The sequence below is a fragment of the Chroicocephalus ridibundus genome, chromosome 2 (genome assembly GCF_963924245.1).
Source record: "Chroicocephalus ridibundus chromosome 2, bChrRid1.1, whole genome shotgun sequence".
NCBI classification, from domain to species: domain Eukaryota; kingdom Metazoa; phylum Chordata; class Aves; order Charadriiformes; family Laridae; genus Chroicocephalus; species Chroicocephalus ridibundus.
In genome coordinates this window covers 20,193,267-20,213,859 of record NC_086285.1, presented here as the reverse complement: position 1 = coordinate 20,213,859, position 20,593 = coordinate 20,193,267, and the positions used below count along the sequence as shown (strand labels likewise).

The 20,593-nt window shown below is 37.8% G+C and overlaps 1 protein-coding gene across 1 annotated transcript in view; it reads right to left on the bottom strand.

Moving 5' to 3' along the window:
* The window catches only part of C2H10orf67 (chromosome 2 C10orf67 homolog), a 44,056-nt gene extending 25,206 nt beyond the window's left edge, over positions 1-18,850 (bottom strand). Inside the window, 8 exon segments of the mRNA XM_063327798.1 lie at positions 2,401-2,459; positions 3,623-3,767; positions 13,741-13,802; positions 14,231-14,234; positions 14,552-14,695; positions 17,013-17,080; positions 17,083-17,132; positions 18,450-18,850. Coding sequence (XP_063183868.1) covers positions 2,401-2,459; positions 3,623-3,767; positions 13,741-13,802; positions 14,231-14,234; positions 14,552-14,695; positions 17,013-17,080; positions 17,083-17,132; positions 18,450-18,850 — 933 coding nt within the window.
* Positions 18,851-20,593: the final 1,743 nt, after the last annotated feature.

The following is a 20,593-nucleotide window of genomic DNA, read 5'->3' as shown; positions in this document are numbered from 1 at the left end:
AACAATAAACAAAACACCTCCTCCCCCAATAAAATCCAAGCAAAAATACTCAGCAAAAATCTGAAAAAAACCCAAATCTATAGAAAAGTCCCTTCCTCTATGCTGAGTATCCGAACATGTAGCCTAGAGATCATGGCCCTTCTGTGCTTGCTCTCCCTGTATCCAGCTTTAAAGAGAACATTTTTGCACCAGAATACAGTGTAAATTAGCAGTTAAGTCATTGGAATATGGAGCTACGGGTTCAAAGGTCCTGAAGTTCACCAGTGATCAGAACCCTGCCATCTCTTATGATGCTTTGAGAGAAATTAGAGAGGCAAGTGCCTGCAGCCAGTTCACAGCTTGGCTGCCTGGCCACAAGAGGAAGATCCAGACTCCAAGTCCCACCTATATGAAATCATTCAGTAATTTCTAGTTAGTCCAGGTAAGAGACAGTGCTTCCAATGTGTTTCATCATCACTTATTACTGACTGTGTCTGCTTTGAATCCTGTTTTTAAGTGTTAGTGTTTCCTTATACAGTGTATATTGGATACTAGTGTCTATCAACTTTGTGAACTCTGTTTCTGGAGTGAAATGTCCAACTGCTGGGCTCTACACCAGTGTGTGCCTTCATGGCCAGCTCCTTTTTTTTAAAGATCAAAGTTTTTTAACCAAAGGAGAATTTATGCACTTTCTGGCTATCGAGAGAACATCTTTCAATGGGATATGCAAAGAACGGAGGTGTGTGTGGGGGGAAGTCAGAAACTTCAATCATTGTGGTTAATCTTTTAGAACTGTAGTTTTTCTTTTGGGAATGGAAATATAATTAGATTCATTATCAGAATTATAATGGGGCAAAAAAGACCACTCCAAAAATTTCTCACAGCACTTCAATTTTACAATTTATCCCATCTGACAGACTGCGCAGTGACTGTGATGGGCTACCTGTCCGGGTAGTTTGGGAGGAAGGCGCATGATCCGTTTTTATACAGATGTAGTACTTCCATATCTTGTGGGGGGCATACAGAAAAGGGTTCCTATGCTGCTGCTCAAATCCACAGACTGAGGTTGTATCTATGGGAAGATACTAGATGTAAGACAATGTCCTCCATTGTATGGAGATGAAGGGAAGGGAAGGAAAATATAGAGTAAGTTTTGGGAAAAATTTTCTGTGAGTGAGAGGATAAAAAAACCATACTATTAAAAATATTCTTTGGACTTTGCAAATGAACTAAGAAGAAATGTTCAGTATAGGAAAAGATGACTGGCCCTTTCTTTCCAGCATAATGAGACTTCAAACCTAAGTGGTATTCCTGAGCAGACCTAGAAAAAGATAGAAACTAGCAGAAGACACATCCCTTCTTTGATAGACTATTGCATTAGACAGACCAATACATTTTCCACTTCTGACTTTGGATTTCTTGTACAAAGTCCTAATGAACTTACCCTTTCGATGCTCCTGTAAAGATAAGTAGGTATCGCTATTATCAGAGTGGGAAACTTGGTCATAGAAGAGAGATTCATCTAAGGTCACAAGGAGAGGCAATGAAAGGGATAAGTTTAGAAATCCAGTGCTGCAGTTCCCACAAAAATACTTTTTTTAAAACATGAAATTGCATGAGAATTTAGTAATCATGGAATTAGCACATAGAAATATCACTATTCCCCTTATATTTCACCACAAAGTGAGTTAGCTATAAAACACTTTGTAAATGTTTCACAGAAGGAATGTTTGTCATAGGAAGAAGTTCTGTGCCTATTTTTTAATTTTCATAATGAGAATTATACACTGTAGGAAAAAGCAATTTGGGAACCATGACAAAATAGGAAGCCCACTGGAAAGATATGTAGATGTTATACTGGGAAAACAATGACAGCTGTCAACCTTTTATTGAGATCACTTATAAATTAAAGTTTTTTTAAGAACATGACTTTTATACCTTGTTCGGCTATTTTTTTGTGCAGATAGTATACAAATAATAATTCATATATACTAACAGCTCTATCCAGGAATAACTAAATATTTAACAACTCACAGGTTACAAAAAATAACCATTTTCTTTTTTTGAGGTTACTAGATATTCACCTGTACAAATCTTTCCCTGCCTTCAAAAGCTTACTGAATGTATTGCTTTATTTACTGAAGTATTCAATCCTTTTACTGTAGTTTATTGAGGTTCAGAATTTTCACTGTGTTCTAGCAACCTTATGAAATATGACAGGATGAGGAAAAAAAATCACAATATTCCTTAAAGGAATACCAATTCATTATTACTCTACAGTGAGTTATACTACCATAAACAAAAATGTAACGTAATTCAAGTTAAAGTCAGCTTTCCAACATTTGACTATACACTGCCAACAGTCCAAGCTTGTTACCGTTCTGCCAAGAGTGTAGCTTACAAAAGTAAAAATTACAGTACCTTGTGAAGAGTTTGCGCATCAGCTTCCATTTTTGATCGCGTTCTTTGAACTTGCTTATCTGAAAACAAGAGCGTAAAGAGAAAGCCCTTGAAATTACATGCCTACATTAACGTATTCAAAATGTTTGCTTCAGGTCAGTCTCTAAACGCAGTGGAATGCACGGGGGATGAGAGTCCTGGCAGAACTGTGACCTTCACCACCGCCCTTGACATTCACAGCCTTCTTCCTGCTGTTCAGCCGGCTGGTCAGATAGAGATGAAGAAGTAAGTTCAAGAGCCAAGTGTGACTGAGTGCCCACAGCTTTTCATTAATACTAATTCTGGACATCCTTGCTGTTAGTCACAGCCAATACAAAGTGTTTTAGCAGGTGGTTCTTTATTGCTCATACAAAACTAGCAAAAGATAAGAAGCACCATTGAACCAGATGATAAACGGGAATCAGGAATATTGTCTGTGTCAAATTCATCTTGCCACTATTAAAGGTGATACTGGGTCTAATCTATATGGACATAACATGGACATAAACAGCCAAATTCTACTCTATTGCCATAGTTTCTAGTGGTCCATTAAATATTTCACTTTAGCAATATACAAGAAGTAACCTGCAGGTAAAGACTGTACATTGTACTTCTCAGGAAAAAACCCCTTCCTTTAAGAACTGTAATAAAGCACAGGTATCAAAAGCAGTGACGGCTTATGTGATAGAAACTGATTCTCTTAGAAATTTCCACAGAAACACAAAACTAATTGTATGAAGAAATGCACATTCAAATATTTTGCAGAAGCTCAAAAACTACTCTAGAGAGGGAGTAGGTTTTAATACAGTTCCCTTAAGATAAAACAGTAGAAAGTAATTTAAAAATATAACTGTCTACATACAACACTTTCCTATTTCAATAACTTTACAGCATGTATATATCACAAAATATGAACTCCAGCCACATTGCTAGGCAATATTATAAGTTTCAAAAGCCACAGCAAATATTCCTTTGTCATACATTAAAAATATGTAAATATATGCATTAAAATTAGAATAAATATGTATGAATTTCTCTACAAATACACACAAAATTAGCGTTCAATACCAGAAAAAGACAACAGTCAAGAAAAAAGTCACCATCCTTCTGAAGCATGTTAACAATTAATTCCAACTTTAGTAACATTTCTTACATGCTGCTTTTAAACTAATCATCTTGATCTAACATCAGTTGAAAGTTTTACCTAAGAAATATTTTTCTTTTTCAGAGCGCTTCAGAGCATTTTCAAGATGAGAAATCTCATTGTGCAGTTCAAAAACCTCTTCTTTGAAATCCTCATTCTCTTTTTCAAGCATTTTTTTTTCATGGTTATCATCTTGAAAGACAACCTGAAAGATTGCGGTGCCTTGAATTTATAAGTAAGGAATCGCGGATTCAAATATGCTGCGCTGGTGTAATATTATACAACACAGTATCATATAATTTCTGAATTCTATTAGAGAGTCATAATATGAATAGAAAAAAGTCGAGCCTCTAAATAGGTCCCCGCTAGAAGAAAGGCTGCAGTACATTATATACAAAGACCATAACACATGGGGACATTTTATTGACAGGAATAATGCATATCATACTGTTTGTGTGCCCTCATCATTCAGGTCAATTTATTATGGAGGCTGTGTCCAGGAAGGCAGCTGGGGCCTATCCACCCACACTTCCCCCCGTGTTTCTGAAGTGCTGTCCGTAACTAGGCAGGCAGGAGGGACTGTGGACAGGCAACACCAGGGGGTTGCAAAGTGCATGGCTAAGGAGGGGGGCTTGTTGCCTTTGTGCCATTCCTCAGTGACAGTGCTGCCAGTGTCATGAGGAGCACATCACATGTCAAAGCGGTGAAGTTTTCAGGCTGGGAGCCGCATGGAGTCCATCAGGCCTTCTGATATCAACACAGTTGGTTTTCTACTTGGTGTCGGAGCCACCCAGAGGCAATTCATATTCTGAACATTAACATGGCTTTGCATGCCTGTCACACATAGACCGTGCAGGGGTTTAATGCTATTGAAGACTACGGTTTAAATCTCTATGCAAACAGTGATTACCTTGTAAGAAGGTTCCAGGATAACATGCAACAAAAGACTTTAAAGTTATAGTTTTAGTAAAGCAAACTCATTTACATTTTTATTATGCGTGTCCTTTGTTTAAATCTTGCCACGTCCATTATGGAAAAGACTTCTTATGCAACTGAAGCTTATTGGGACAGCTACTCTTTTTTTCTTGTTGGTTTCAAAGCTATTGAAAACATTTGAATATATTGTCTTATGGCTGTCTAGATTTTACTGCCACATATTTCTTTTAAAATTATAGAAAAGCTTTCAGAGCTGGCACAGATCTTTATAGTAATACCAGAATATTAACTAACTCCTGAAACCATTTAAAATATTAACACAAAAGAGAAGACTTGGACAGCAGTTGCTTTGCTTGATAAAGAAATTGTAGCATAGTATTTTTTTTGCTTGGTAAAAATATGAATGCTTTTTAAAAAATTACTTCAAAATAAAAATGTTAAAGACCTGCAAAACTAAAATTCCAAGGTTTTCAAATGGCGTATAAACTTAAATTGTAATGTAATGATGGGTAAAATTTATTCCATAACTATTTGTTTTCCTTCAAAAAAGACACTGTTGATCTCCAATTTACCAGAACAAATTACCAATGTACATAAAGTTTTGGCCACAGCGTTTTCACTGATTTTGTAAGTAATCACGTAAGTAAAATGCCAAGTGCTTTGGAAAGTAATTCATATGAGTTTGTGGTTCCCCTTCTTTACTGAAGAAACAGTAGCAGTTTACATAAAGAGCAAGTATGAATAACAAAAATGTTACTTTTAATAATGTACATTTTTTATAAATTCTAATGATAGACTTCAACAGTATTTCAATTTAAACAGTCTTTATGTGGTAACAGATTTAAAATTAAACTTCTGAGCTAATTATTAGAGTGCATGTTTTTATTGAAAACTTTTACCCAATCCTGTAGACAGACAAGCGCACTCTAGGGAAGAGAGCAGCGTTAAGAAAACAGCACATGCAATATTTAAGTAATTAGCTAACGCTCTGCTCTGGCAGTGATCAACTCTAAATCACTGCAAAGCAAACTCAGAATTTCAAAAGACCTTTTAAGTAACTGTTACAGCTCTTAATAGGCTTAAGTATTTGTCCCTTTGGCTGTATTTGAGCATCAACAGCTGATGCTCAAAGAAGAACCTTTACATAAAATAAACAGAAAGATTTTAATTAATCCCGTGACTAAGTTTTAAATGGTATCTCAAATATATGTGTAATCATAATCTTTTACTCTTTTAAGGAAAGGACATAAAAAGCACACAGGCCATTTTCTTTGCAAACTTGTACTTTGCACGTGAGTCAGACAACCTTTAGCTCTAGCTCCACCATCTGCTAAACCCAAGAACTGCAAGTAATTAACTATTCAGTCTCCTGCTGCAATGAGGACACTCATTAGCAAAATGAACAAAGGGACAATTTTCTGTAGCTACAGTCATCTGTTACACTTTGAGTGGCAGGTTTTGTAGCAATGTTCTCTCTACCATCTGCCCACAGCGGTAGCGTTTGGCTTGCTTAAACTGGGGAACTTTTAAGTTGTAAGAAAAAAAGGCTAGAGATTGGAAGGCGGTTATAACACAGCTTATATAGGAGGCATCAGTATTTCTCACCTTTTCTGTTTTATTACCTTCATTCTAACAGTTTTATTACTTTAAGTAAAATTATGCATATTTTCGACTTAATAAATTCTACTATGTATTTGCTAAGGTTATGTATTATAGACTCTTATGATTACTTTTCTAATAATACTAAGCAGATATGCCTACGTAATTTTGGAATATAACAAACTTCAACTAGATTCATCCACCTATACTCATAGTATTCTAGACAAATAGGCAAAGGTGAGAGACTACAGCTATTTATTATGCAGTATGAGTACCAAATTCCCATTTGGTACCTTGCAGTATTTAATATACACTCATAATAATCAAGTGGCTGTTTGAAAAACAGCTATGATTTTTGCACTCTTATTGCAAAGAAATATGATGCAAATCAATGACGCTCTCCTATGACACCAAAGAAGGAAATATTTGAGCATATTCTAGTCAAAATTATAAACTGAAGTTGTTACTGTTGTTGATTTATAGGCAATTTTCCCTGAAAACAAACCCATTCTCAAAAAATCTGTCATCCACATTGCTATGTACCTTTCCATTTCTAAGCTCTACTTTAGGTATGTAAAGTCCCCATTATGTACACCACAAGAGGGTGCAATTGTACAAGCTGTCATGAAAAAACGCTCATACTTTTTTTTTTTTTTATAAATGCAGATTTCTTGGAGAAGAAGCTGGTGATCACAAACTTTTTCCGTATGGAGTGGCTAAAAATTGCACAGATACTGAAGGAGCCCTTGAAGTGCAGCCTAAGGATGAAGGGTTAGCCAGCCAATTGGACACTAATTGTTTATTCTAACCAGTCTCCTCTACTTTCCCTCTTTTCACCCATTCAGAAACATGTCTGAGACGAAGATCAATTAGACAAATTTTGTGAACTGTTGTTAGAATACTTCTTGTCACCTGGGGAGAGACTGAAGTTTTCATGTACCTCTTAAGAGAATGCTATATAGACCTCAAACCCTAGGAAAATATCCGTAAGTCCTCTCCTTGGCAAGGTATTCAGATTCTGTAATCAAGTAAGCTCAAACAATTCGAAAAACAGATTTAAACTGAGTTTTTCAACTTAGGACATTTTCTCCAGCTCTTAAAAATGTTTTGACTTTTTCTTGTTCGCTTTGCTAACTGTCCAGACTAGGACTAGTACTCACAAGATTCCAGAGATCAAATATCTCCTTCAACTTATCTAATCATTGAAGAATTATATCAACCCTTTTAAAAACTGCTGTAAATTATGAGACTGTTGCCAGTGTATTCCACTCCCCACCCCTCCCTTCTTTTTTTGTAGATACTGAATTCCTGGAGACAGCTCCCCATTCTATAGGTAGAGGCTGCATTCCTTGCTTCTAGAGGTATAACTAAACACTTGTTTCAATGGACCCAGTGTGTGACAGGTTATATATGACCATATGCTGTCATTACTTACCTATCACTCTGTGTTGCCTACAAGTTTACTCAGCAGTGTTTTAATTTAATTCCAAGTCACTGGTGAATAATGTGGAACTTTTATTAATTATTACAGAACTTTACTAAACAAGCAAGCAAACAAACAAACAAACAAGACCTATACAATGTTGATTCCTCACTTACAGGTATTTTTTGAAATCTTCCATTGTTTAAAAAGGAGTTTTACCCAAAGAAAGTGTCTTTATCTGGTTCACAAATTATGCAAAGTACAGGATCTGGACAGCATCCCATCTTATCAGAGTTAAAAGGACAAATGGCAACAGTAGATATTCACCCTACAAGCTCCACAGTCTATGTAATTAATGTAACTTTGACTGCAGTTCTTGAACTAAAGTGGAAACTTTACTGCTGTGCCTCCTGGTTTCACCTTGTAGGCAAAGGGCCTCATCCATGTGTGCCTACCTCTATCTGAGGTCTGAAACTACAAACTTTTAGGAGCTTTCCACTCTTTAGTGGAAGATCACAAAACTAAATTTTAAGGCATGACACAGCATAGCATATTGAATACTATATTTTAAACAGTGATATGAAATCAAACACCTTGCAAAAGTCTTATCTTCACAGGTACCACTCAACCAAACTTGTATTCTACTAAAATAATGAAATCAGCATTGTTGGAAAATATCTATTTTGTATGAAGCCTTTAGTGCTGATTAGGAAAACCTGTATTTAGTTTTCCATTATGTTTATATAGCTAACAGAAACAGGGCAGCAGTCTCTGGGACCTCTGGATCTAAGCTATCTGGGTTTTCTCATTTAGAAAGAGGTACTCTCTGTAAACACGTGAAATCCTTTCTGGAGGTTAATAAATCAGAAAGTACTTGTTAACCTGGGATACAAGCACCTTGTTCTGCCTCCTCCTATATACAGGACACCCTTCTTTAGATTGCCTGCAGAATTTTCACATTATTAATGATTCTACAAATTTTATCTAAGGGTAAGCTCATACAACTGCAGCCACTTCCTTTGCTCCCAATGTATTACTACTAGTTTTTGTCCTTAATGGTGCCATTTATAGTTCTTTCCTTGATACCTTGTCCATTTTATACCCTTCAAAATCTTGTAATTATATTAATTGCTATATTTTTTCCTATTTCCCACATTTCTTATATGTTGCTTTAGTTTCTATAATTTCCTAATGTCATCTTGCCATGAAACTAAACCAGGACTTTAGTAAAAGCTGTTCTCTTCCCTGATTATGAGACTATGGCTTTTTCTTAGAGATTTCAGCTTTTTTATTCATATTATTGTGTTCAGATTTTAAGCCTCAGTCAGTTTCCTTCACCAATGTAAATCAAGCTTTTGAAACATTGCATGTGTGTGCATAAAAAAACACCTGCATACACAAATGTGCTCATATGCTTATGGCATAAGTTATTAGTTTATCATTCACCTTGGCCTCACCTTAGGCACTGTGGTTCTGGGCCCCACAATTTAACAAGGATATTAAGGTACTTGAATGCATCCAGAGGAGGGCAACAAAGCTGATGAAATGGCTGGAAGGAATGTCCTATGAGGAGCAGCTAAGGACTGTGGGCTTGTCCAGTTTAGAGAAAAGGAGGCTGAGGCGTGACCTCATTGCTCTCTACAGCCCTGAGGCGGGGGAGTGGAGAGGGAGGTGCTGAGCGCTTCTCCCTGGGATCCAGGGATAGGATGTGTGGGAATGGCTCAAAGCTGTGCCAGGGGAGATTTTGACGGGACATTAGGAAGCATTTCTTTACCAAGAGGGTGGTCAAACATTGGAACAGGCTCCCTAGAGAGGTGATCGATGCCCCAAGCCTGTCAGTGTTTAAGAGGTATTTGGACAGTGCCCTTAACAACATGCTTTAACTTTTGGTCAGCCCTGAAGTGGTCTTGCAGTTGGACTAGATGATCATTGTAGGTCCCTTCCAACTGAAAATGTTCCGTTCCGTTCCATTCCATTCCATTCCATTCCATTCCATTCTATGCTATTCATTCCTTAGAAAACTACTATCAGTAGTAAATTAGGTGGGCAAAAGCAGCATTTGGTTAAATTCTCATTTCCTGAATGTATTTCAGGAAAAAAAATTTCTAATACCCCACCTGTGTCTTCACATGGTATGAAGGAGTGTGTCAAGAGTTACTCCTACCCTTCTCCAGTTTGCTGCTTGTAATAGAACCTCACCAGAGAGTTATGCTACCACAAGTTCAGGATTACAAGAGTCTTAATGTACAGTTACCAATAATTTAAAAACCAAATTGTTCTTTGATGTTGAATATCACTCCTCTCATTTTAATTTTTTTTTTTTAACTACTTCACCTTTTCTATAAAACTGTTTTAGTCAAAGATTTCAACTTTACAGGTACGGGTCTACCAGGTTTCAATAATGTCCCTTACAACAAATTTCTTGATGGGGGTATGACTACGCTCATTTCCCCTCCCCCTTGCTTAAATCCTAAGATTAATATATAATGAATTAACATTTTACTTCTCTCCACGTCCTTTGCCATTTCAAACTAACATCATTTGTTTGTAACATAAGAAGTTGGAATATTATTTACCGTCTTAGTTTATGTTATTGGTGATACTATGCAAATATGATTTTTTTTTAAAGGCAGAACTCAATGTTTTAGACACAATATGTGCATATATATCAGTACACTGTATCTGGATCCAGAATGACCATGAGCTGACAGGTCGGGTGTCTTTCCAGTGGGTTTCACAGCCATTACAGTGGGTATACACACGCAATTTGGCTAAGAGGCAGAGTTCAAAATCTGCATCAAAATCCCTGATGATGCACTAAAGAATTCTGCATTACAGGCACTAAAGCCTACAACTACCTGCACTTGTAGCACTAAAAGCTGCAAGACAGTTTAAGTACTGCTGCCAAACTTTTTTGAACCCTAATAGCAACAAAAGGTTTAACATCTAATTTCCAGTGGAAGTTACAAACGTTTCTTTACAAGCTGCTTTGTGATCCAGCTAGGTGTACTAAAAGTACTCCCGCCAACTCCAAACTTTTGAAAGATAGTGAAGAGGTGATTTTGTACCCCTAGATTTCCACAGCCTACTGTGATAATGACAACACTTGCTCACATCCAGCCGCCTCCTCTTTTGGAGAAGAAATCTGAGCCATAAAGAATGCAATGACAGCCTCTTAGTATATTCACATGGGAGTCTGGATTGCAGGCCCCATTACAGAGAACATTTAAATATACATAATTTCATAAAGTAAAACAACCTCACTGGGGCTTACCCACATGAAGCAAAAGAGAAATAAGCCATATCACTGTTGACTGTTGTAGCTAACACTGTTGCAAGAAAGAGCTAGTATCACTTCCTTCCGTACGCAGCAATGACTGACCTGGCTTAACGATCCAATTCTAGAACAGGTTGCATAGCTATGAATTCCAACTGGGACCAGATGGGAACATCTTCAAATAATTTATTTAAAACATCTAAGAACTAAAATAAGAAGAGAATACAGCATAAGCACAGAATAAACAAAACAAGCTACTAAAATATTAACTTTGCATTACTGGCATTTATTTCTGTATCTTCTTGATTGCACAAGCAAAGTGTTTAAATTGCATTAAAGGATAAAAAAAAGAGCACCTACAATGGATGGTTTACTTCTTATGTAGTCAAAAAATAAAAATAAGACTTTCAAAGAAAAACAACACATGCAGCCTCCTGTTACACAGATATGTCTCTACAAGGCGGTGTACTGCCAACAGCCGGCCATTAGGAAACATTAAGCTTGAAAGCATGTTTGAGATCTTCCTATGTAGATACCTAGTTTAAGTTATTTTCCAAGGTTAGCTGATTAAATATTGTTCAACTTCTTTAAAATATTAATATTAGCAAAAATTACTATCTCTTGTGTAATACATTAATATCTGTAGCACTCGCTGAGGAAGTGAAAGAAGTAGGGTTCAATTACTTCTTCATCCATAGTGGAGTCAAACTCAGTTCTGCTTTCTCAGAGCACCCTACCTACAAAGCTATATAGATACTTGGGATGGGGTGAATCTCTGCCTGGCTGCTGAAGCTGGACCAGAAGAATCCAAGAGTAATGCAAGATTTTCCAAAGAGAAAGCAAAGGAACGGGAACCTGACCCTGCAATCCCCTGTTAAGAACACTGCTACTGTACACTCCATGGAATTCATATGCATTTTTTACCATGGAGTGATTACATGAGCTGGATTTGTGAAAGAAAACTTTTCAGACACAAAATGAAGTTTGTGTTATTCTAGATGGTCTGTGCTGCAGTACTTGATTGTGTGTAGACACTCACATTTTAGCTAGTCATAATTTGCTTTTTCAATAGTCTGTGGAGATTTAGTTCAAAGTCAGATGAATCCAGAGGATGGCTCAATTCACCCATAAGTAAGTATCTAAAATTGAATAGATGAACTGTGTCCTAAAAAATACCTATTTCTCTGCCTTGACTATCAAGAAAGCAAGGTCAGCACAGCTCCATCATGAACATATCTACGTTATTGATGAAGTGTTACAGGAGACAACTGCCACTCTCTTAATTTTTCTCAGAAGTGACTATTTTCACTATCTGATTTTAAAAGGGCACATAGTTTTTCTTCAAATAGTCTATATAGTCCACAGTGCTCTTTTAAACCAAGTATGCTTAAAACATTAAAGTCATTGCTAGGAATATTCCTCAATTCCCATGGAAAAAAAACCCAAAACTGTTTTACACTTGGTTTTGGAGCAGAATTTCTTTCTTCAAGTGATGGTGCCACATACCGTCATTCAGAAATGAAGAACAAAAGTAAAAAATTAAAATCTTTACTCTCTGTGAAGTCTTAAAAAATCTTATAGTTTCTTTCTTTGTAGAAACTACCCTTTCCTTCACTTCTAAAGCCTAGCTTTTGCCTTCTAATCACCCACTTTAAGCTATACAACAGTCTTGAAACGTGTATCGTCTTCTGTCACTTGCTCAGGGTTTTCAGCATTCTGATTTCCTCTCACATCTTTTTAAAATTCCTCAGTCTCATAGTTCCTCATATCTTTTCTGTGAACTTTTCTCCTTCGCTACACATTGCTCTATCCTGTTCTCTGAAACATCCACATGATTAATGCTGGCTTGAACTCATTCACAACTGCATGTGTTCTCCTGTCCCTTCACAGGTCTAGCAGATCATTCATTCTGTAAAAACATTCTTTTCTCCTTCCAGAATTCTCTATGATTTTCTATATGCTGTATTATACAGTAGATATGCTGTTAATATACAGTAAAAAATTCACACTATATAGCTCCACTTGACTGTGCTATGTATAAACAAATGTAGAATAATTATAGCTAAATATTTTTACCTGCTAGCTTTCCCAACTATCCATGTAAGTAAGGTGGGGTTTTTTTCTTTGTTTCTTTCTCTTTTTTTTTTAATACTGACTTTCTTTTGTCAAGAAGTAAAAACTTGCATGTTCCATTTGCAGGGGAAGAAAGATGAAATTTAAGTTCCATACTTCATTTGGATTATTTTTACTGTTCCAATCACATCCTGAAATCTATTAATAAGAAAGTTTGTGGGACAGTCCCTAGAGGGCAGTAGAAAGCCACCTGGAGTGCCCACAATTGGTCGTCCTCTATTCGGTAGCCTAAGAGTTCAGTTACCAAATTCGTCAAGACATTTTCATTTTTTTATTGAACCAAACGGCATTTAATGTGATTACTGTGTTTCTGCCTCCTAACAGACACAATCACAGACAGCAAGTTCCCTTCATTTGCTGTGAATTAAAGCATGCTCATCCCTTCATTTGATTTGACCACCCTCAATAACATGGAAAAGTAGGCACTGACTGCATATTTGGGTCTAATCCTACACTGCTTGAGTATTTTCTGGTCAATTGTTTTTCACTAGTCAAGAAATTAAAAACTCTGCAATTTTTGCTTTCTTCCACCTGGTCTCTACTAACATACCACATTCATGTTGTAGTAACCATGATGTTGCTCATCTAAAACCATACTCAAGTATGTTAAACTGCATAAGGGGGAAAATACTGTAAAAACAATTATATTTTTGTGTTAATTATTTTGTTTCTATTCAGTATAGTCTTCATGAAAAATTCAAATATACCCTTCTCCAGGTTTTGGAGTGCAAAGCTATTCTCCATAATTAGTTTATGATATACTAATACTTAGGCCAACAGACTACTACCACATTAACAATTAAAACCCACCCCTCTGAGAACAGGCAGCACATCACTTAACTGCTGTTGGTAGCTTTGTCAAATTCGGGCCTCTGCAATTCAGTTTGTAACAAATCGCAAAGAACTTTGATGCGCAATGAAAGGACACAAGCAGTTACAAAACCTAAACAACTCTTACATTTTCTTCTTTTTAATTTAAGAAAATTAAATGCTATCCATGCTCTTGAATTTGAAAAAAATACTAAGCTCATGTTCCTTATCTATCAGGTTTTTTTTCCTTCATTGATTTTCTTTAATTTTTGGTTTTTTTTCTCAATGTTCATATCACAAGCTCGAAACTGAGGCTCTGTGCATGTTTCTTCATTGTAGTGGGTGCTCACTAGTTGCAACATGATTGCCTAGGAGTGTTAATGCTGGCATGGGCTATGATTTACTACCTAAAGATCATTGATTATATATTTTCAAAGAAATACACAGGAAAAGAACTGTAAATAATTTATACACACATGAAGTGTGCTACGTTTCTTGCCTATGAAAATATTGCTACAAAGTATTTTACTAGAAATAATCACTCTATAGTTTAAGAAGTTTTCCAAGACATGGTTGTTACTATGTCGAGTACAATGTAATCCCTGTTCTGTTAATTGCAACTTTGCAAAAGATACTTTAGACAGCCACCTTTAAAACTATATTAGCACATTCTTTCCTTATTTTCGGAACTTCTGCGGATTACTTTTCATTACGTAAAATATTGCATCAATCTGCCCAAAGAGGGTATATGAATGAGAACTGGTATCTAGTTAAGATTAACATATAAGTGAACAAGAATTTTTCTCTTTACCTGTTTATGAAAAAACTCAACATCTGTCAGTCAGTCATTTATGTACTTACAAAGATTTGATGCCTGATCTTCAATTTTTTCTACATATTGACCTTGAAAGATGCTTTTGTAGATGAATAAATCTCTTTGGAGGGAGTGAACAAGCTAAAAGTCAAAATTTTAGTATTATTTACTTTTGTATACAAAGTCATCTAGTCAAAATAAAAGTATGACTACTCCAATAGTCTGTTCAAGATGCTGATGGCTAGATTAGTTGTCCTAAACACAAGCATCTAACGCATTTTTATACCTTATGGTATCCTCTTTGGTCTACAACAGTCACTTGGGCATGGCTCTTTACACCTGTCAGAGCTCACAGCTTCACATCTGTGCTTTGGACATCTTAGGCTGTCAGCAGGAGTTTCCGCCTGCAGAGCAAAACACCTAAATTTAGTACATAAGCACTAGGTGATTGAGTTTCTGTTACAGGCAATGAAGTCAATGGAACTTGACTCAGTTGCTCATGCACACTTGTTTTAGTGGCAGAAGAAACAAGGTATGGAAGATGTCTTACGCAGGGCTGGCAGAGATGACATAGGGCCAAAGGAAACCTGTCCCTTTCTGAAACCAGACACAGAGACTAAGTAGCATATTTTTAGACATTTCCACTGACTACAAAGACAGATCTACAATGACTATATGGGAAGTCCAGATGCCCTGCTCAGATAAAGATACTCCCCTGAGACACTTAAATGCCGGTTTCTTAATCTGTGAGATGATTCTCACCCCAAATAACAAATTTGACTGTTAAATAAAGTCTTGGGAAACCTTCTATAATGAAAATAAGAAATATTGCACCATAATGTTGTCTAATGAAATAAAAAAGTAATGATATGAAGAAAACTGTAATTACTTCAGCAGAACAAAACATAAATTATAAAAGTGTGCCAAAATGAATCTACATTACCGTGTCAGAGGTATCAATGATACATTGGTAATGATTGCTGTAAGCACTACTCCATTGTATCACTCCCACGGATGATAAAAATTTAAAACTTCCATTAAGAAAACTGTAAATCATGAAGTGGAAGGTCTGAATATACAATATTAAGCATATATTTCAGTAGTCCCAGGCACGGAAAGCATAATGAGAACTGACCCTCAGCATAAACATACTTTGTATCCAGATGTACAGGATGTTCTCTGTCAAACTAGGCCCCCCAACCTTCAGTACTTCATATATTAAACATATTTGATTCAATATTTGACAGGCAGAGAATATTTACGCAGGAAAGATATTTAGCTTTCTCAAAAAATAACTATTTTAGGAACACTCAAGTATCTGCCAGATGGTGACTAGTCAGATTCTGCAAAGGAAAACCCCACACATTGATATATGTATCAATACAGATATCAAACTGTAAGCCCAGATGTGGTCAAAACTTGTTTATAAATCCTAATTCAATACTCTGCAAAGTATTTTGTGGTAAAAAGAATAAAAATATCTGCATTTTAGCAAGAAGTGACAGAGGAAGTGTTAAAGAAAATGCAGTCTGCTTGCCACTGGCTCAGATGAGCAAAATACTCTTAAGTCTTTCAGAGATGTGAGGCAGAATGAGACATTGCTTCTAAAAATAGTGTCAAGAGCATTTGATTTTAGTTCTTATCTATATATACACCATGCGAGATCTGAAAATAAAAGTGTTGGTTTTTTTTTTCTAGGAAATTAACCTTTTGGAGCACATAATGATTCTATATCCTGAAGCACCTTCCTTTGTAATTTCTTAGACAGTGAAGGGACAGATAGAAACACCTCATTTTGATGGAATGGATCTCCCGCTGCAGGTTTCTAGAAGCACTGTCTTCCACCACAAATTGCAAAGGCGTTTATGTCAAGCAGACTGGATTGTGCCTCCCTCCTTATGGACTGCACCGTCCCTCCCATGTCTAAACATTAGATTTCAGTAGACACTGTTTAAAATACACATATAATTGTGCAAGAGTAGATAATACAATTCTTTCTTATTTGCTTTTGTATATGACTTGTGCGAAGTAGAAGCACTGCACTATTTTATTCAATCTCCTTAGTCAGATGGATAAGGTCTCCTTAGCTGCACTCACAGCAGACATCAGTGGAACTGACAGGCCCGCACTTATTTCCAGACTCTTATCCACTGTTAGACAGGATTAAGTCTTCACAAGTTTCACTTATGTCTATCTTTTTCATACATTAAACAATGTTAATCCCTTCATAATTTTCTCTGATTCAGACAGCCAGGTAATTCAGTCTCTAATTCATCTACTGTATATTATTCTGTTTTGAAAACAGAAATCTATATAATTTAACTGAAATAGGTATATGAAGACAGAAGAAAAGCCAAAACAGATTCATTAAGAATTACACAAAACAGAGATGACAGTGACAAAAGTATATGCTCCATAGCATAAGGAAGACTCTGTTAACAATACTTTCCTAATTTACCTCTATTAAAGCTTGCGTAGCAATAGCTAGCTCCTTTAATTCTGGTATTTCTTTGACATCCGTTGCATAGCATGATCTGTACTGTAATATTCTATTTTTAAGTCATCTGAAATGCAAGGCCTGCAAACACAGACAGAATTGAAAAAAACACTTTAAATATTACAGTATTTGCATTAATCAAGTTAATCAATCTCCTGTTAATAATGGAAATTCAGAGGCAAAGTACCTATATTTTTTTTTATCATCTCACTTGCCTGACTTTTTTTTAAAGATAGAAGAGTATTTAAAAGAGTATAATACACACATTATCAGTTTGTTTCTATATTTGTTTCATGAAGACAAGTGTTTTTAATGAAAATAACAATTAAAAAGTTAAACAACACTAAAGAACATAAAAGAAAATGCTAAAGAACAGAATGTATTCTGTCAGTAAATAGATTATTTTCAGTGCTCTGTAGAGAAATATATCAGTACAGAAGTCCTGGACTGTAGATTTAGTTAGGAGCTGGAATTTCTGTCTCACTGATAAACTTGATTACTTTCATATGATTAACATAGTCTAAAAGACACAACGTTACATTTTTTATAAAAAAATTGAACATCGCATTGTTAAAAACATAACATTTTGACACTGCCAAAATTCCTTTCTGTTAGAAATGAATGGTGTCAGAAAATTCTTGGCCAGGTCTACCTAATTTAGTCATCACAACTCGGTGAAATTGGTTTAAAATTGTAATAGAATTCAACCAGGAGTGTTCTGAAGACCTCTTTATTTTGTGAGCATTCAGATAAATTCAAAGTAGTATTACTTATCAAAGTATTAACGATGATGAAGTTGTATTATTATTTCCAAACAGTTGTGTGCCATAGGACAGGAGATGTGAAGCTTTCTACTGCTACTGAGGCAGTTGTGATCTCAGCGGCAAGGTTACACTGTTGAGATGCACAGCACCCCCAAAAAGTAGGAATTATCGTGGGCTACGTAAACTTTAATTTAGTGCACAAATAGGTTACTTTCAATAGAGAGTAGAAAAAGATTCTTCCAAAACAGAAGAGAGAAGTGTATACAAGATACTGTCTTATCCCCATCAGTCCCTGGAACAGCAGCAAAATACAGGGAACGTTGTTAAACAGCTAAGACAGATGTTTAGGTGAAAGCTCAGAGTATGGCGGCTCCAGGAGCATTACCAAGAGCGAAACTTCGGACGCGTGCGGTTTCATGGTCCAAAGCACCGTGAAGCGGAGTCCCGTTAGCAACGCCTGGTGTCACTGGAGACCGATCGGGAACAGCCCTCGGCCCCTGCAGTTGTCAAAGCGGGCGGGATCTCCACAGAAACCAGCTGTACCCCTACAACGCAGAGCTCGGGCCGCCACCCGCCGGGACAGGCCCCGGGCTCCGCCGCGCCTCAGCGCCCCGCCACCGCCTCTCACCGGCGCTGGGGCTCGGGCTCTTGCAGGCGGCACGGCAGCGCCCGCAGCCCCAGCGGAGGAGCCAGGGCCGGCGGGGCGCTGAGGGCCGGCCGAGCCCGCCCTCCGCTGCGGGACGCCGCCGGCGGAGCCATGGCAACTGGGACCCGACTTCCGGCAGGAAGTGACGCGTCACGCCGGGTGGCGGCGTTGGGGCCTGGTCCGGCGGAGGCTCCGCTGCCGCCCCCGGCCCGGCCCGGCCCGGCCTCGATCGACGCTGCTGCCGACATGTGCTGAGCAGGCCGGCCGCCCGTCCGCCTCGGGAGGAAACGCCGGGGCTGGTTCGCACTGTAAAACCGCCCCCAGGGGAGCAGGTTCGTCCAGCTCCGGCGGCCCATCATCTCCCGGGAGGCGGGACGCGCTTCGTTCATCTCTCCTGCCCGCTGCTGTCGTGGTTTAACCCCCGCCGGCAGCGAGGGCCACGCAGCCGCTCGCTCGCTCCCCCCAGTTTGGATGCGAGAGAAGATCGGGAGAGTAAAAGTGAGCAAAAACTCGTGGGTTGAGATAGAAGCAGTTTAATAAGTAAAGCAACAGCTGCACACGCAAGCGAAGCAAAACAAGGAATTCATTCGCTGTTTCCCATCGGCAGGCAGGTGTTCAGCCATCTCCAGGAAAGCAGGGCTCCATCACATGTAACAGTTACTTGGGAGAACAAATGCCATCACTCCGAACATCCCCCTCTTCGTTCTTCCCCCAGCTTTCTATGCTGAGCATGGTGTCACATGTCATGGAATATGGGGTGGAGAATGTCATGGTTTTATCTGGGATGGAGTTACTTTTCTTGCTAGCAGCTGGTGTAGTGCTATGGCTTGGATTTGGGATGAGAAATACTGTTGATAGGGCACTAATGTTTTTTATTGCTGCTAAGGAATCAAGGCCTTTTCTGCTCCTGATACCGCCCCACCAGTGAGCAGGCTGGGGGGGGGGGCATAAGAAACGGGGAGAGGACACAGCCAGGACAGCTGACCCCAACTGACCAAAGAAACATTCCATGCCATATGACGTCATGCTCAGTATATAAAGCTGGGGGAAGACCAAGAATTCCTATTTAATCTAAAAGTGCTGTTGAAAATATAAATGGTTAGATCCTCACTGGAGAGTAATTATCTGAGGAGAGTTCATGCACTGCAGGTGAATTATTGTTGGGTCAAGAAACACTTTCCCCACATCATGGCACGTTTCAGAGAATACTGCATATAACGTGGCAGCCAAATGCAACAATTCCCAGCACATGCTGACCATCCTGAACTTCATCCACGTCTCCCTCTTCCAGTGTGTTTGAAATCAGAGGTGAGAAGTTCAGATGATCTTTTAAAGCTACATGAGAATGAAAAGAAAATGTGGAGGAAAACCAGAATAGCAGGTTAGGTGATGGAGGTAGAAGAAGAAAAAATCCCAGGCAGGCAGTTTATGACTGCGGGATAAAAGAAGGTGATGTTGAAGATGAGTATAAGCTATTAGGAGTGGCGTGTTTGCTTTCACTGTGATACTGAACTTACACTTTGACATTCTAGTTTTCACACGGTTAGGAGGCAACAGTGTGATGACCAAACACGATGCATAATTTTCTCATAACTCTTCCTGGATAGAAGTCCATCAGTGAGTATGAGCTAGCTGGAAAAACTATACAGTTATTAATCTGTGTTTGAACACACTATTTGATCTGTAGTGCTCTTTGATCTCAATAATTACTAGCATTTACACTAAAAATCACTTCAGCTTTACTTGAACTGAAGTTACACCTAGAGAGATGGCAAGCGTTTAATATCAAACATCACATCAATGCGGCATGACTCTATAAATATAGAAGTAAAATAATGAGTTATCTAATAGAAATTGTAAGGCTTTTTAAACAGGATGATTGCTTCTAATGGATTGAATTTTGCTAGGATTAACACCTATGTCTGTTCACTGTGATACATAATTTTTATGGACCAGGTTACAGACTCACGTGCCTTTATCTGAAAGAATAAATCACCATTTGCAATATTTGGAGTGATTAGCATGGAAAAAAACATTTCAGCTTCTGTGAATCCACAAAAGTGTCAGGGATTCTTCTGGCTGATAGAAAAAAATGTGCCTTTATTTTCAAGAATGAAAATAATTTTATTAAT